Genomic DNA, 17586 nt, shown 5'->3' with positions numbered 1-17586 from the left:
CCTTTCTCGGAGCTCTACGGACAATTCTTTGTCCCCGTGGCTTGTTTTTTTTTCTGACATGCACTGTCACAGTGGGGCCTTATATAGACAGCTGTGTGCCAATCCAATTCATGTCCAATCAATGTAATTTACCACAGGTGGACTCCAAGGATAATCAATGGAAACAGGATGCACCTGAGCTCAATTTTGAGTCTCATGACAAAGGGTCTGAATACTTATGTAAATAAGGTATTTCTGTTTGTTTTTTAAAATACATTTGCTAAAATGTCTACAAAAATGTTTTTGCTTTTCATTGTATGTAGATTGATGAGGATGTTTTTTTATTTAATCCATTTTAGAATAAGGCTGTAAAGTAACAAAATGTGGAAAAAGGGAAGGGGTCTGAATCATTTCCAAATGCACTGTATATCGTCAAATATCTCTACGTAATTGTATCGACCCCCCCTCCCATCACTATTCTCAACCTTAAGAAAATAACATAATGAGAGTAGATTGGATTTGCTATCCATCTTCTGCCAAATGTGTGTGTGTTCTGTCTTTCCATACAGGGATGTCTTGGCTCTCTGTAAACAGTGAACAGTCGCTTTTTTGCCTGAATAAGGCAGTGTTGTTGCTCCCCTTCTTCCCTTGTATTTAACCCTTTCACTTCCTTTCCAATGATTTGTATATAGGGCTCTCTAAACAACTCTTCACTCACCCGCTGAGTTGATTAAGAGCTTTTTGTCAAAATGGTGTCATTACAAAGACACGGTACTCTCTCTAGTTATGCCTCTTAAAGTTTTGCATGACATAAGAGTCAATTGAGGAGAAGAGTTTTGAAGGAAGAAGTGAGGGAGGAGAGGACCGACAGTCCCATGATTCATTCTGTTCTTCCTCCTCCTCCATCCTGGTCCAACTCTGAGGCAGGGAGTGTGGTGTTAAAGGGCTGAGCACTCTCCTGTGCAAGTCTGAGGAAGAGGAGAAAGTGGGACAGGGGTACTGAACTGAACATCACGGTAAAACTGAAGTCTCCATCCCCTGTCGCAAACAGCTGCTGCGTTGTCCCCCAAGACACAGACAGAACCCACAAAACAGGTAGGTGTGTGACTATCACTCTGACTCTCCTGTTGTCTCAATTCCTATAACAGCTTTTAGCTTCCTCTATATGAATTGATGTTACCCTTCATGTACTGTATGTTTAGTTACTGTGTGTGTAGTAATATCAGTCTGTCTGACATCTGTCTTTCTATCCATCTATTTTCCTCTGTGCAAATGTCATGGATGATTGGTGTTACAATGTGCGAAGCTAGATTACTATATTTGTACATGTTTTATACTGTTTGTGTGCTGGTCTAGGCTGGTTGCAGAGAGAATAAGGGCACTTCAGTGTTAACACAAACAGTTCTCTAGAGCAGCATGGTCTATGTCAGTTTAGACCCACTCACTGTTTACATTCAGATTACTGGACAGACTACAAGTCGAACAGATGGTGTTATGCGTTTACATTATGAGAACACTGCTATCTGCACATCACTGGGTGTTGAAACTTAAATCTAGAGTTTAGGACTATAAGGTTCCATTTGCAAAAAGATGATTCTGAGATAATTGTCTTTAAATTTCCGAACCCTAATTGGTATGAATGGTGTCAGCAATTTGTTTTGTATCTAGTTTTCTTTTGACCTTAATATAAATGGTGGTATTTCTAGTACTATAGAGGTAGAGAGCCTTGAACAGAACAAGGCTACATCAATAACTTAATTTAGACAAAAGTGCAGATAGAACCTTATAGTCCCAAGCGCTCTAAATGTCAATGCTGCCTAACCCTGTTAGCTTTATGAATGTAATTATATTACTAGCTTACATTAATGATGGTATGTACTTATAATGATTCATGTAGACAGGGCTAGTCCTCTCATCTCCACACACCAAAAACATTATTTTATCTCTAGCACGCAAATACTGTACACACACACACACTTTATCCTCAACCTCTGACCACTTGTCTTGCTCTGTCAGTCTGCCTTTCTTCAGATGTCCCTCTGGTTCAGGGAAAAGAGAGAGATGGTTGAAGATGATCATACGTTTAATGTAGGCCTATGTGCAGGTAACTGCCAAAATAAATGAAACCCCAACATAGTGTCTTAATGGGGCATCAACAGGGCGTTGGGGGTCTTGGCATAGATTCTACAAGTGTCTGGAGTGATGCCACACCAATTCTCCATCATTTGGTGTTTTGTTGGTGGTGGAGGAAAATGCTGTCTCAGGCGCCGCTCCAGAATCTCCCATAAATGTTCAATAGTGAAGGTTCATAAAGACGGCGTCCCCCAGGTACTTACCACAAATGCCTCGTTTGCTAAATTCTACGTATTGTACATTGTTCTCCGTTACTCTTCTTTTGTATCGGCATTAACACAGTATACATGATCCCAATTCTAGTTCAATGACGTCGGAAATTAGAAAAAACAAAAAAGTTGTTTGTGCTGATTAACTGGCACGTTGGACCATGTTGCGCGCCGTAGTTTAAGAACTCCGTGGGTAGTGCTAATAACAATGACGTCATATTTGAATTCCTCCACCTTTATGCACCTTCACCATTGGGTTAAGATCTGGTGACCGAGACACACCCACTTTAAACCCCCTATGCACACTTGAGACCCCTCTTCAAATCCACTGAGATCTCTTCAAGCCATGGTAGCTAAAATAATGGGCAACTGGGCATTTTTATACATGTTGTTGCTTAGGGAATTAATGTTATTTATAATAAGGTTTACATGGAGAAAATTGGACCTCTTTGAAATGAAAGTGGATGGCCCTCCCTTCAGAAAAGTATACTTTACCTAAACCCTCCCTGAACCCTTCACTATACCCAAAAATATAATTACAACAAAGTGGATAGCAGAGAACATGTCTACCATTTACCCTCACTTCTTGGACAGACCAGAGCCTTAGATATGCAGTTATAGAAACTGTTTTTTGTCCTGTCAGCATTACAAGGCAACTCGATTTTGCCTACTTTCAGCACAATGAGCTTCCATTTCTGATTGATTGTGCCGTGGCTGCTGCTTCAAGTTTCAGCACAACAATGTTACTCAAATCTGGTTTATTGTGAGGTCAATAACTCTGATAAATACATCATGGGCAAGAAACATATTGTTTTTAATAAATTCAATTACAGTAGTAGTAAGCTATCAAAGTTGACCTCTGGTCCTCTTTATCTTCACGCTCTCCTTCTCAAACTGAACAGAACACAGGCTATAGGCTAGTCCGTGCGCAAGATAAAGCATTTTTTGGACTAGGCCTAATCAAAAACTATTTACAGAAGGGACCTTTGACTCTCCTCCTGAACTCCCACTGTAGGACTACACAGCAAAGCTATTCTTTAGGCAGTACACTAACATGTTTTTGATCAGCAAGAGCAGAGCAGGCTGGGGCTCAGGGTTGGAATGTCCCTTGCCATGTGTAATGCAGCCTAGATATATTTACACCATCCCTGCAGCTATCTTAGAAATATAACTTTGCTCTGTGCTTCTCTGAGCATGCACTTCATAGCCTATAGGCTATGGATCATTTGATTGAGACCACGCTAAATAGCCTATAGGCACACTTGATATAGCCCCAGCTGAGAATCAGAGATGAGGGGTGGCATCGGGCACACATTGATATATAGGCTAATAAGCAACTAATTATAAAACACTGAGAAATATTGAAATTTCATCCATTACAAATTACATGACCCTCCCCTGGACTAGATACAAAAAATTACTAAAACCTCCCCTTGACTGAAATTGCAAAAGCATGACCCTCCCTCATTTTCCTTCAGATACCCATTATGTAAATGTTTATCTGTCCCTTAATTAACTCAGGAACCGCATCTGCGTGGAAGCACCAGCTTACAATATATTTCGTATCCCTCATTTAGTCAAGTGTTTCCTTTATTTTGGCAGTTACCTGTATGTCTGCTAGCTATGCAACTGCTTGCCATGGATCCATCAACGACATATAATATTAAAATGCATGTCAATCTCTCCTTGCTCAAAGTAGAGGCGAGTTTGTGAGAACTATTGATATGTTGAATGCACCGAGCTGTCTGTTCAAACTACTAGCACGCAGATCAGACACCATGCACACCCCACAAGACATGCCACCAGTCTCTTCACAGTCCCCAGGTCAAAAACACACTATGGGAGGTGCACAGTACTACATAGAGCCATGACTACAAGGAACTCTATTCCACATCAAGTAACTTGTGAAAGTGGTAAAATCTGATAAAAATACACCTTAGGGAACAGCAGGGACTGTGAAGGGTCACAGGCACAGACACATGCATACACACCCACATGTACACATGGATGTTGTGTTGTAGATATGTGGTAGTAGAGTAGTGGCCTGAGGGCACACACTTAATGTGTTGTGAAATCTGTTTTGTAATGTAATAGTTTTGAATAATGTATATAACTGCCTTCATTTTGCTGGACCCCAGGAAGAGGTCCTTGGCAGCAACTAATGGGGATCCATAATACATACAAATTCAAACTAATGATGTTATTTGTTCTGGCTCTTTGGATATTTGTGTAGGAGTTCTTGCCATTGGAGCCCCCTTATCTCTGTTCTTTACCTTATTTAGAAGTCCCATACAGTACGTTGGACATGGAGGCGGGACCTGATGAGGGAGTGGCGGGGGCTGTGTTTGCAAACGAGACCTCCGAGACGAACCCCAGTGACACACCGTCAGGCATACTGAACAGTCAGCAGTTATCTGCTATTGAGGATGAAGAAGTCCTGAATAAACTGGTGAGGCAGTAGTAGTGCATACTTCACATAAACTGTTTCCATTATCTTGTCCAATTACTTTTTTGTCGACGTTTAGAAAATAGATGTGACAATTGCCTGCTAGGGTATGTTTCCATTTATCTTGGGTTGATAAAAACAGCTGGACGTAATGACATCACACGCACACGCACACGCACACACACACACACGCACACACACACACACGCATACGCACACGCACGCACACACACACACACACACACACACACACACACACACACACACACACACACACACACAGAGAGAGAGAGACATTTTTATACAGTGGGGAGAACAAGTATTTGATACACTGCCGATTTTGCAGCTTTTCCTACTAGGTCTGTAATTTTTTTGAATCATAGGTACACTTCAACTGTGAGAGACGGAATCTAAAACAAAAATCCAGAAAATCACATTGTATGATTTTTAAGTAATTAATAGCATTTTATTGCATGACATAAGTATTTGATACATCAGAAAAGCAGAACTTAATATTTTGGTACAGAAACCTTTGTTTGCAATTACAGAGATCATATTTTTCCTGTCGTTCTTGACCAGGTTTGCACACACTGCAGCAGGGATTTTGGCCCACTCCTCCATACAGACCTTCTCTAGATCCTTCAGGTTTCGGGGCTGTCGCTGGGCAATACGGACTTTCAGCTCCCTCCAAAGATTTTCTATTGGGTTCAGGTCTGGAGACTGGCTAGGCCACTCCAGGACCTTGAGATGCTTCTTACGGAGCCACTCCTTAGTTGCCCTGGCTGTGTGTTTCGGGTCGTTGTCATGCTGGAAGACCCAGCCACGACCCATCTGCAATGCTCTTACTGAGGGAAGGGGGGAAGATCTCGCGATACATGGCCCCATCCATCCTCCCCTCAATACGGTGCAGTCGTCCTGTCCCCTTTGCAGAAAAGCTTTCCCAAAGAATGATGTTTCTACCTCCATGCTTCACAGTTGGGATGGTGTTCTTGGGGTTGTACTCATCCTTCTTCTTCCTCCAAACACGGCGAGTGGAGTTTAGACCAAAAAGCTCTATTTTTGTCTCATCAGACCACATGACCTTCTCCCATTCCTCCTCTGGATCATCCAGATGGTCATTGGCAAACTTCAGACAGGCCTGGACATGCGCTGGCTTGAGCAGGGGGACCTTGCGTGCGCTGCAGGATTTTAATCCATGACGGCGTAGTGTGTTACTAATGGTTTTCTTTGAGACTGTGGTCCCAGCTCTCTTCAGGTCATTGACCAGGACCTGCCGTGTAGTTCTGGGCTGATCCCTCACCTTCCTCATGATCATTGATGCCCCACGAGGTGAGATCTTGCATGGAGCCCCAGACCGAGGGTGATTGACCGTCATCTTGAACTTCTTTCATTTTCTAATATTTGCGCCAACAGTTGTTGCCTTCTCATCAAGCTGCTTGCCTATTGTCGTGTAGCCCATCCCAGCCTTGTGCAGGTCTACAATTTTATCCCTGATGTCCTTACACAGCTCTCTGGTCTTGGCCATTGTGGAGAGGTTGGAGTCTGTTTGATTGAGTGTGTGGACAGGTGTATTTTATACAGGTAATGAGTGGAGAGCAGGAGGGCTTCTTAAAGAAAAACTAACAGGTCTTTGAGAGCCAGAATTCTTGCTGGTTGGTAGGTGATCAAATACTTATGTCATGCAATAAAATGAATTACTTAAAAATCATACAATGTGATTTTCTGGATTTTTGTTTTAGATTCAGTCTCTCACAGTTGAAGTGTACCTATGATAAAAAATTACAGATCTCTACAAGGTTTGTAAGTAGGAAAACCTGCAAAATCGGCAGTGTATCAAATACTTGTTCTCCCCACTGTATATACTGTCATTTTCAAGTCTGCTGCCTCAGTTTGTATGATGGCAATTTGCATATACTCCAGAATGTAATGAAGAGTGATCAGATGAATTACAATTAATTGCAAAGTCCCTCTTTGCCATACCAAATGAACTGAATCCCCCAAAAACATTTCCACTACATTTCAGCCCTGCCACAAAAGGACCAGCTGACATCATGTCAGTGATTCTCTCGTTAACACAGGTGTGAGTGATGACGAGGACAAGGCTGGAGATCACTCTGTCATGCTGATTGAGTTTGAATAACAGACTGAAGCTTCAAAAGGAGGGTGGTGCTTGGAATCATTGTTCTTCCTCTGTCAACCATGGTTACCTGCAAGGAAACACGTGCCGTCATTGCTTTGCACAAAAAGTGCTTCATAGGCAAGGATATTGCTGCCAGTAAGATTGCACCTAAATCAACCATTTATCGGATCATCAAGAACTTCAAGGAGAGCGGTTCAATTGTTGTGAAGAAGACTTCAGGGCGACCAAGATAGTTCAGCATGCGCCAGGACCGTCTCCTAAAGTTGATTCTGCTGCGGGATCGGGGCACCACCAGAACAGAGCTTGCTCAGGAATGGCAGCAGGCAGGTGTGAGTGCATCTGCACGCACAGTGAGGCGAAGACTTTTGGAGGATGGCCTGGTGTCAAGAAGGGCAGCAAACAAGCCACTTCTCTCCAGGAAAAACATCAGGGACAGACTAATATTCTGCAAAGGGTACAGGGATTGGACTGCTGAGGACTGGGGTAAAGTCATTCTTTCTGATGAATCCCCTTTCCAATTGTTTGGGGCATCCGGAAAAAAGCTTGTCCAGAGAAGACAAGGTGAGCGCTACCATCAGTCCTGTGTCATGCCAACAGTAAAGCATCCTGAGACCATTCATGTGTGGGGTTGCTTCTCAGCCAAGGGAGTGGGCTCACTCACAATTTTGCACATCCTCCGAGAACTTCTCCCAACCATCCAGGAACAGTTTGGTGACAAACAATGCCTTTCCCAGCATGATGGAGTACCTTGCCATAAGGCAAAAGTGATAACTAAGTGGCTCGGGGAACAAAACATCGATATTTTGGGTCCATGGCCAGGAAACTCCCCAGACCTTAATCCCATTGTGAACTTGTGGTCAATCCTCAAGAGGCGGGTGGACAAACAAAAACCCACAAATTCTGACAAACTCCGAGCATTGATTATGCAAGAATGGGCTGCCATCAGTCAGGATGTGGCCCAGAAGTTAATTGACAGCATGCCAGGGTGGATTGCAGAAGTCTTGAAAAAGATGGGTCAACACTGCAAATATTGACTTTTTGCATCAACTTCATGTAATTGTCAATAAATGTAATTGTCAAATGTCAATAAATTTTACACTTATGAAATGTTTGTAATTATACTTCAGTATTCCATAGTAACATCTGACAAAAATATCTAAAGACACTGAAGCAGCAAACTTTGTGGAAATTAATATTTGTGTCATTCTGAAAACTTCTGGCCACAACTGTACACTACCGTTCAAAAGTTTGGGGTCACTTAGAAATGTCCCCACATTTTTTGTCCATTAAAATAACATCAAATTGATCAGAAATACAGTGTAGACATTGTTAATGTTGTAAATGACTTTGTACCTGGAAACGGCAGATTTTTTAATGGAATATCTACATAGGCGTACAGTGGCCCATTATCAGCAACCATCACTCCTGTGTTCTGATGGCACATTGTGTTAGCTCATCCAAGTTTAGAATTTGAAAAGGCTAATTGATCATTAGAAAACCCTTTTACAAGTATGTTAGCACAGCTGAAAACTGTTGTCCTGATTAAAGAAGCAATACAACTGGCCTTCTTTAGACTAGTTGAGTTTCTGGAGCATCAGCATTTGTGGGTTCGATTACAGGCTCAAAATGGCCAGAAACAAAGGACTTTCTTCTGAAACTCGTCAGTCTATTCTTGTTCTGAGAAATTAAGGCTATTCCTTTCAAGAAATTGCCAAGAAACTGAAGATCTCGTACAATGCTGTGTACCACTCCCTTCACAGAACAGCGCAAATTGGCTCAACAAGTCCTCAACTGGCAGCTTCATTAAATAGTACCTGCAAAACACCAGTCTCAATGTCAACAGTGAAGAGGCGACCGTGAAGATGCTGACCGTGAAGAGGCAACAGTGAAGATGCTGACCTTTTTGCGTATTTGCAAAAATCTACAGTGTCTTATAAAAATGTAGTGGTTTAAGTGTTTCCATTACCCTTTTAGGAAAATTGCAAATGAATAAATTGGCGAAAGCCTGTGTGCCCTTCCACCTATCTGTTTCATGTCTCTGGTGGCCTGCGCAAGCCAACATGGATAGAATACAATAATTGACTAATATTTGCCATATTCTAATAATTATCATGTGCCAATGTATCGCCACGGTCTGTGCCATGGTGAGACTTGCACTCCTGTAGATCTGTAATAATTGGATGGTGAAACTTGCATCCAGCCAACCAGAAAAGCAAGGTGAAACAATTCAGAATGAAATGTGGAGTGGAGGATATAGTAAGGCCACATGATGACATCACGTGCTCTGCCTACCTGCAAGAGTATTCGCCAATGATTTGTTATTCGGAAAAACACTGTTTCCATCAACATTTGTCGTAATAAAGAAAATCCAGTGTAGGCTATCTTTAGATAATTTATCCTATATCTGCCATTTCCATGACATATTTTGTAGAGTAAAGCTGGGTCAATGGACACCTGCCAATAGACAGCAGGTGACCTTTTTTGTTGTTGTTTCGCACACCAAGTAAGGAGTTTTTAGTATGGAGGTTAATGAGTGTCGAATTTGGTCAACAACCCCTTATCGAATATTCAAATAAGGATTACAATAACGAGATGTATCCGCCAATCCAAAGAAAGGTGAGAGATAGACAGCCTGCCATGCCGCTTTGTACACAACGACTCCCATTGTTAGGGCGGGGAGACATGTATCTTGTCAGTATTTCCATAAACTTTGCTATAAATCTCGCCAGCTAAAAACGGAAATGATTTGGTTGGTTTGATGGTTTTTTAATGACATGAATGCTTCAAAATTCACAAAAAGTGACATTAGCTGATGTAAAAAAAAAATGTATAAGATCTCCTATGCCTTGGTTTACCACAGACCTTATTTTCTGCATTTATCCAAAAATCCTACAAAAACCATGCTGAAGAGGAAGGAAACCGCTTAGGGATTCCACCATGAGGCCAATGGGGACTTTAAAACAGAGTTTAATGGCTGGGAGAGGAGAAAACTGAGGATGGGTCAACAACATTGTAGTTACTCCACAATACTAACATAATTGACAGGGTTAAAAGAAGGAAGTCTGTACAGAATATAAATATTCCAAAACATGCATCCTGTTTACTAAAGTAACACAGTGAAATATTTGGCAAAGCAATTCACTTTTTGTCCTGAATACAAACTGGTATGTTTGGGGCAAATCCAATACAACACATTACTGAGTACCACTCTCCATATTTCAAGCATAATGGTGGCTGCAACATGCTATGGGTATGTTTGTAATTATTAAGGACTGGGGAGTTTTTCAGGATAAAAAAGAAACAAAGCTAATCACAGACAAAATCCTAGAGGAAGACCTTGTTCAGTCTGCTTTCCAATAGACACTGGGAGATGAATTCACCTTTCAGCAGGACAATAAACTAAAACACAATCAATCATATTTCAATCAAATGTATTGATAAAGCCCTTATTTACATCAGCCTATGTCACAAGGTGCTATACAGAAACCCAGCCTACAATCCCAAACAGCAAGCAATGCAGATGTAGAGGCACGGTGGCTAGGAACAACTCTCTGGAAAGGCCAGAACCTAGGAAGAAACCTAGAGAGGAACCAGGCTATGAGGGGTGGCCAGTCCTTGTCACACCCTGGTCAAAGTATTTTGTGTTTATCTTTATTTATTTGGTCAGGCCAGGGTGTGGCATGGGGTTTTTGTATGTGGTGTGTATGGGGATTGTAGCTAGTGGGGTGTTCTAGCTAAGTCTATGGCTGTCTGAAGTGGTTCTCAATCAGAGGCAGGTGTTTATCGTTGTCTCTGATTGGGAACCATATTTAGGCAGCCATATTCTTTGAGTTTGTCGTGGGTGATTGTCCTTAGTGTCCTGATGTCATTGGGCTGTGTTAGGTTACACAAGTATAGGCTGTTTCGGTTTTCGTTAAGTTTATTGTTTTGGTAGTGTTTGTGTTTAGTGTGTTACTTCATTAAACATGGATTGCAATAGACACGCCGCATTTTGGTCCGACTCTCCTTCTCACGAAGAAAACCGTTACAGAATCACCCACCACAAAGGGACCAAGCAGCGTGTCAACAGGCAGGAACAGCCCAAAGTGGAGTACAGTATGGACTATACTTCTTGGGAGGAGATAGACAGGTGGGCGGTCGACCCAGGGAGAGTGCCGGAGCCCGCCTGGGATTCGATGGAGCAGTGCGCGGAGGGATATAGGAGAATGGAGTTTGCGAAGCAAGCAAGGCGGCGCGGACGGAGGCCCCATAGTCAGCCCCAAAAATTTCTTGGGGGGGGGGCTCAGGGAGAGTGTGGCAGAGTCAGGAGCCAGACCTGAGCCAACTCTCCCTGTTTATCGTGAGGAGCCAAGGAGGAGACCAGAACCAGAGCCGGTGTTGGAGGTGAGCGAAACAGAGACTGTGAAGGAGTTAATGGGGAAATTGGAGGAGAGAGAAATGAGGGAGTTGCTGTGTTGGTGTTTTAAACATGGAATTCGCCCGACGGAGCTTGTCGGGGATTTGATGGCACCTGGGTCAGCGCTCCATACTCGTCCTGAGGTGCGTGTTAGTCGGCTGGTGAAGATGGTGCCAGTCTCACGTACCAGGCCTCCTGTGCACCTCCCTAGCCTTGCACGTCCTGTGCCAGCACCGCTCTCAAGATCTCCAGTACGCCTTCACGGTCTAACCCATCCTGTGCCACCTCCACACCCCAGCCCTCCGGTAGCAGCTCCCCGCACCAGGCTTCCTGTGCGTGTCCTCGGCCCAGTACCACCAGTGCCAGCACCACGCATCAGGCCTACAGTGCACCTCGCCTGTCCAGCGCTGTCGGAGCCCTCCTCCTCTCCAGCGTTGTCGGAGTCTCCCGCCTGTTTAGCGCTGTTAGAGCCTTCCTTCTCTACAGCGCTGCCGGAGTCTCCCGCCTGTTCAGAACTGCCAGTTAGCATAGAGCTGCCAGTTAGCATAGAGCTGCCAGTTAGCATAGAGCTGCCAGTTAGCATAGAGCTGCCAGTTAGCATAGAGCTGCCAGTCTGCAAGGAGCTGCCAGTCTGCAAGGAGCTGCCAGTCTGCAAGGAGCTGCCAGTCTGCAAGGAGCTGCCAGTCTGCATGGAGCTGCCAGTCTGCAAGGAGCCGCCAGAGCTGCCTGTCTGCAGGAAGCTGCCAGTCTGCAAGGAGCCGCCAGAGCTGCCAGTCTGCAAGGAGCCGCCAGAGCTGCCAGTTAGCATGGAGCAGCCAGGGCCGCCAGTCAGTATGGAGCAGCCAGGGCCGCCAGTCAGCATGGAGCAGCCAGTCAGCATGGAGCAGCCAGAGCAGTCAGTCAGCATGGAGCAGCCAGAGCAGTCAGTCAGCATGGAGCAGCCAGAGCTGCCAGTCAGCATGGAGCAGCCAGTCAGCATGGAGCAGCCAGTCAGCATGGAGCAGCCAGGGCCGCCAGTCAGCATGGAGCAGCCAGGGCCGCCAGTCAGCATGGAGCAGCCAGGGCCGCCAGTCAGCATGGAGCAGCCAGTCAGCATGGAGCAGCCAGAGCAGCCAGTCAGCATGGAGCAGCCAGAGCTGCCAGTCAGCATGGAGCAGCCAGTCAGCATGGAGCAGCCAGAGCTGCTAGTCATCATGGAGCAGCCAGTCAGCATGGAGCAGCCAGATCTGCCAGTCGACCAGACTCTCCCAGATCTGCCGGTCGACCAGACTCTCCCAGATCTGCCGGTCGACCAGACTCTCCCAGATCTGCCGGTCGACCAGACTCTCCCAGATCTGCCGGTCGACCAGACTCTCCCAGATCTGCCGGTCGACCAGACTCTCCCAGATCTGCCAGTCGACCAGACTCTCCCAGATCTGCCAGTCGACCAGACTCTCCCAGATCTGCCAGTCGACCAGACTCTCCCAGATCTGCCAGTCGACCAGACTCTCCCAGATCTGCCAGTCGACCAGACTCTCCCAGATCTGCCAGTCGACCAGATCTGCCAGTCGACCAGACTCTTCCAGATCTGCCAGTCGACCAGACTCTTCCAGATCTGCCAGTCGACCAGACTCTTCCAGATCTGCCAGTCGACCAGACTCTTCCAGATCTGCCAGTCGACCAGACTCTTCCAGATCTGCCAGTCGACCAGACTCTTCCAGATCTGCCAGTCGACCAGACTCTTCCAGATCTGCCAGTCGACCAGACTCTTCCAGATCTGCCAGTCGACCAGACTCTTCCAGATCTGCCAGTCGACCAGACTCTTCCAGATCTGCCAGTCGACCAGACTCTTCCAGATCTGCCAGTCGACCAGACTCTTCCAGATCTGCCAGTCGACCAGACTCTTCCAGATCTGCCAGTCGACCAGACTCTTCCAGATCTGCCAGTCGACCAGACTCTTCCAGATCTGCCAGTCGACCAGACTCTTCCAGATCTGCCAGTCGACCAGACTCTTCCAGATCTGCCAGTCGACCAGACTCTTCCAGATCTGCCAGTCGACCAGACTCTTCCAGATCTGCCAGTCGGCCAGGATCTGCCAGTCGGCCAGGATCTGCCGAAACCGCCAGCCAGCCAGGATCTGGTAGATTCATCAACCTGCCTGAGCTTCCTCTCACTCCTGAGCTTCCTCTCACTCCTGAGCTTCCTCTCACTCCTGAGCTTCCCCTCAGTTCCGAGCTGCCTCAGTCCCGAGCTGCCCCTCAGTCCCGATCTGCTCCTCAGTCCAGTGGGGTTCTGGGTGAGGACTACTAGGCCATGGTCGGCGGCGAGGGTGGACTATCCAGGGACGCGAGGAGAAGGGACTAAGACATTGATTGAGTGGGGTCCACGTCCCGCGCCGGAGCCGCCACCATGGACAGACGCCCACCCGGACCCTCCCTATTGTTTTGAGGTGCGTTCGGGAGTCCGCACCTTAGGGGGGGGTTCTGTCACACCCTGGTCAAAGTATTTTGTGTTTATCTTTATTTATTTGGTCAGGCCAGGGTGTGGCATGGGGTTTTTGTATGTGGTGTGTATGGGGATTGTAGCTAGTGGGGTGTTCTAGCTAAGTCTATGGCTGTCTGAAGTGGTTCTCAATCAGAGGCAGGTGTTTATCGTTGTCTCTGATTGGGAACCATATTTAGGCAGCCATATTCTTTGAGTTTGTCGTGGGTGATTGTCCTTAGTGTCCTGATGTCATTGGGCTGTGTTAGGTTACACAAGTATAGGCTGTTTCGGTTTTCGTTAAGTTTATTGTTTTGGTAGTGTTTGTGTTTTGTGTGTTACTTCATTAAACATGGATTGCAATAGACACGCCGCATTTTGGTCCGACTCTCCTTCTCACGAAGAAAACCGTTACAGTCCTCTTCTGGCTGTGCCGGGTGGAGATTATAACAGTACATGGCCAAGATGTTCAAGCGTTCATAGATGACCAACAGGGTCAAATAATAATAATAATAATAATAATAATAAGTGGTTGTAGAGGGTGCAACAGGTCAGTACCTCAGGAGTAAATGTCAGTTGGCTTTTCATAGCCGAGCATTCAGAGTTATTCAAGGCTAAATCTACATTGGAGTTGCTTACCAAGCAGACAGTGAATGTTCCTGAGTGGCTGAGTTACAGTTTTGACTTAAATCTACTTGGAAATATATTGCAAGACCTGAAAATGGTGGTCTAGCAATGACCAACAGCCAATTTGACAGAGCTTGAAGAATTTTTTTAATAATAATGGCCAAATGTTGCACAATCCAGATGTGGAAAGCTCTTAAAGACTTATACAGAAAGACTCCCAGCTGTAATCGCTGCCAAAGGTGCTTCTACAAAGTATTGACTCAGGGGTGTGAATACTTATGTAAATGAGATATTTCTGTATTTATTTTCAATAAATTTGCTAACATTTTTAATAACAACAATATTGGGGTACTGTGTGTAGATGGGTAAGAAAATATATTTAATCATTTAGAATTCAGGCTATAACACAACAAACCATGGTGGAGTTATTGCCTACAAAAGACGCCATTACTATTGAGTTTGGCCTTGGTCTCCTCATCTTTTGGTTTCTACATGGGTTTATCTCTGACAGTTGGATAAAGCTGTGGATTTTGATGAAAGGCGAATGATCCGCGCTGCATTGAGGGACCTGCTCAAGAAGAAGAGAGGTAAGATCAGAGAGCTTCAACGTGAAATGTGACAGGATTGCATCTCTGCTATCACTCCTGACAACCCCTTTGAATGTCCACTCGCTGACCTACTTCCAATTTTAATACTACAATTCTCTTTTTCTCCCTCTACTTCTCTCTAAAGAGAAGCGAGAGAAAGAGCGGGGGTCCAGGCAAGATGACCTGAGGCAGCAGGCTTTGAGTAAAGCAGGCACAGGACGGATGGGAATGAACAGAGGCCAGACCAGCAACCACCAGCAAAGATCCCACAGTTAGTATCATATCCCTGCAAAGGACACAACACACACATATTTTTACATTTCAGTCATTTGGTAGATGCTCTTAACTAGAGTGAATTACAGTTAGTGCATTCATCTGAAGATAGATAGGTGGGATAACCACCTATCACATATCAGGCATAGAAAGTAAAGTTTTTTTCTCAATAAAGTATCTATCAGTAGAGGCAGACCAAGTGCTGCTTCTCTCTCTCTCTCTCGCTCTCTCTCGCTCTCACACTCTCTATCTCTCTCTCGCTCTCTCTCGCACTCACACTCTCTATCTCTCTCCAAGCTTTCAAATCAAAGTGGGATTGTGAGAGACGACCTGCTTCCCTACTCAAAATCACTACATGCCCCCTTCTGTTTCTCTACAGTGCACAGCCAACTCTCTGCATCAACCACCAACTCCTTCACTAAAACAACTGGCAGGTGAGTCACTGAGCTGACAGCCAGCCATGCTTCACGTGTGATTGATCAAATTCTGCATGTCTAAGTTGTGATACTAGGAGTGTGTTAAATGACGTGTTTATCCTCTCTCCCCAGCATGGCCAACCCAGCTATGGCACCAGCCCATCAGTGTTCCCCTGTCGTTGCAGAACCCAACATGAAAAATGTCAAGCAGATGTTACTGGATTGGTGCAGGGCCAAAACTGAACCATATGAGGTAAGCATTTGAGGACTCACTATCTTATATCTACATGAATATATTCTTGTTTTATACCCACAGTGTCCCCAGCATACCAATAACCTTACTTCACTTGATCAATGTCTTTGGTGTTCCCTTTTATGTCCCCTCCTCCATTAACATGTACAGGGGGTGGAAATCCGCAACTTCTCCTCCAGTTGGAGTGATGGCATAGCCTTCTGTGCACTGGTGCACAGGTTCTTCCCAGATGCATTTGAGTACTCCATACTCAACCCCAACGCACGCAAAGACAACTTTGAGCTGGCCTTCAGCACTGCAGAGTGAGTTTCCTATGTATCTATTCTAAACAAACATTGAAACACAAACACACACACACACACCCTCAGCCACAGAAAACCTACGCTGACAAAATGCACTTTCTACTCATAGATGCACAAGAAGGCCCCAAGGGCTGTGCAGTGATCAATTGAACTTGACAAAAATACCTTCTCTCAGGAAAAAAAAAATAATCTGTATTGTCCACTAGCTCAGCTGCCAGTGGATCCTGCCTGGGGACAATGATTGTGATTGCTCAGGCATGTGTCTCTCTCCTCTCCTCTCTTCTGGCTGTAGAAGGCTGGCAGATTGCCCCCCTCTGCTGGACGTTGAAGACTTGCTGCGGATGCGTGAGCCTGACTGGAAGTGTGTGTACACATACATCCAGGAGTTCTATCGATGCCTGGTGGAGAAAGGCCTAGTTAAAACCAAAAACAAACTCTAGAGATGGATGTTTCACAATATGGGGATGGGGAGGGCATATAAGAGTTTGTAGTTTGCTGCAGTGCCTTTTAAGCACATAGCTGGGATTTTGTATTAACTGTGTGTATCTTTGTATTGGTTTGTGTGTATTAGCTGACACTTTCTGTTTATGTGTTGAGAGGACAGCTGGCACGTAGGATCAGTACATTCCACTGAGATTACACATCTGATATAATCTCAGTCAGAGCCATGGAGAATCTGGGAATGGCTTTTTATGGTGCTGCTGTGCCCTGACTACAATGCCGTTTTGTGGGTAGGCTATGTATGGGTTAAAGATACATGAGGTCAAATGTAATGTGAATGATGTGGTTTGATTTGTGAACATGTATTTTGTTCTGATCACATTTGACTATAGTACTACTACATTTATATTACGGGGAACCCACACCATTTTCAGCCTGAATGAGGATTGTTGCCAAGTCATTACTGTATTTGGTCACTATTTAAAAATGGAAAATGTCCCTGAAGTCTAGTCTATCAAAGTTTAGACCCAAAGGCATCTTGGTCCAGGGCAAATAAAATGCAGTGACTGGCTCGCAGTAACACTGACTCATTATTGGCTAAGCTACTCAGGACCACCATGTGCTCAGAGACAGACTATAATCAAACTATATAAACACAGAGTTGCCATACCTTGTCCTGCATTTGTATTTTCATCTTGAATGGTTTGGATGTTTTTCCCTCCACTATTGACAGTGCACTATGTTAGTCATATAGCCTACATTATGTAGCCTAAATGCATACAGTTTGGAAGTGATTCTTCAAAATCTTGGCACTCTACTCCAGCTCACCAGACTGTGAAGGCTAATGTATATCAGTGAATAACAGCTAAATAAACAAACCAAGCCTACTCATCCAATAGAGTGCACTGTATGTGTGTCAATTTG

The 17586-nt window shown here is 44.8% G+C and overlaps 1 protein-coding gene across 2 annotated transcripts; it reads left to right on the top strand.

Annotated features, from left to right (window-relative positions):
• Nucleotides 1-474: 474 nt before the first annotated feature.
• Nucleotides 475-17562, top strand: LOC110509905 (smoothelin). Of its 2 annotated transcripts, none has more exons than XM_036967809.1 (8): nucleotides 475-1078; nucleotides 4604-4770; nucleotides 14902-14977; nucleotides 15123-15248; nucleotides 15630-15684; nucleotides 15799-15919; nucleotides 16070-16221; nucleotides 16514-16661. In XM_036967809.1, exons 2-8 carry the CDS (start codon nucleotides 4627-4629, stop codon nucleotides 16659-16661), a joined length of 822 nt encoding a protein of 273 aa, XP_036823704.1. In that variant the 5' UTR covers nucleotides 475-1078; nucleotides 4604-4626. The 2 variants fall into 2 exon arrangements, with proteins under 2 accessions (XP_036823704.1, XP_021446782.2); XM_021591107.2 differs by having other exon boundaries at nucleotides 488-1074; nucleotides 16514-17562.
• Nucleotides 17563-17586: the final 24 nt, after the last annotated feature.

Source organism: Oncorhynchus mykiss, chromosome Y, assembly GCF_013265735.2.
Source record: "Oncorhynchus mykiss isolate Arlee chromosome Y, USDA_OmykA_1.1, whole genome shotgun sequence".
In the NCBI taxonomy this organism is placed as follows: domain Eukaryota; kingdom Metazoa; phylum Chordata; class Actinopteri; order Salmoniformes; family Salmonidae; genus Oncorhynchus; species Oncorhynchus mykiss.
The sequence above is the reverse complement of the archived record's forward strand: the minus strand, read 5'-3'. Positions and strand labels throughout refer to the sequence as shown.

What these genes read in the sequence shown, in the direction of transcription:
- LOC110509905 (XM_021591107.2), top strand. Translation starts at nt 4,627, where the DNA reads ATGGAGGCGGGACCTGATGAGGGAGTGGCGGGGGCTGTGTTTGCAAAC. An exon ending in CCACCAGCAAAGATCCCACA is followed by an intron (nt 15,249 to 15,629) that starts GTTAGTATCATA and finishes GTTTCTCTACAG; the next exon opens with TGCACAGCCAACTCTCTGCA. An exon ending in TTCACTAAAACAACTGGCAG is followed by an intron (nt 15,685 to 15,798) that starts GTGAGTCACTGA and finishes CTCTCTCCCCAG; the next exon opens with CATGGCCAACCCAGCTATGG.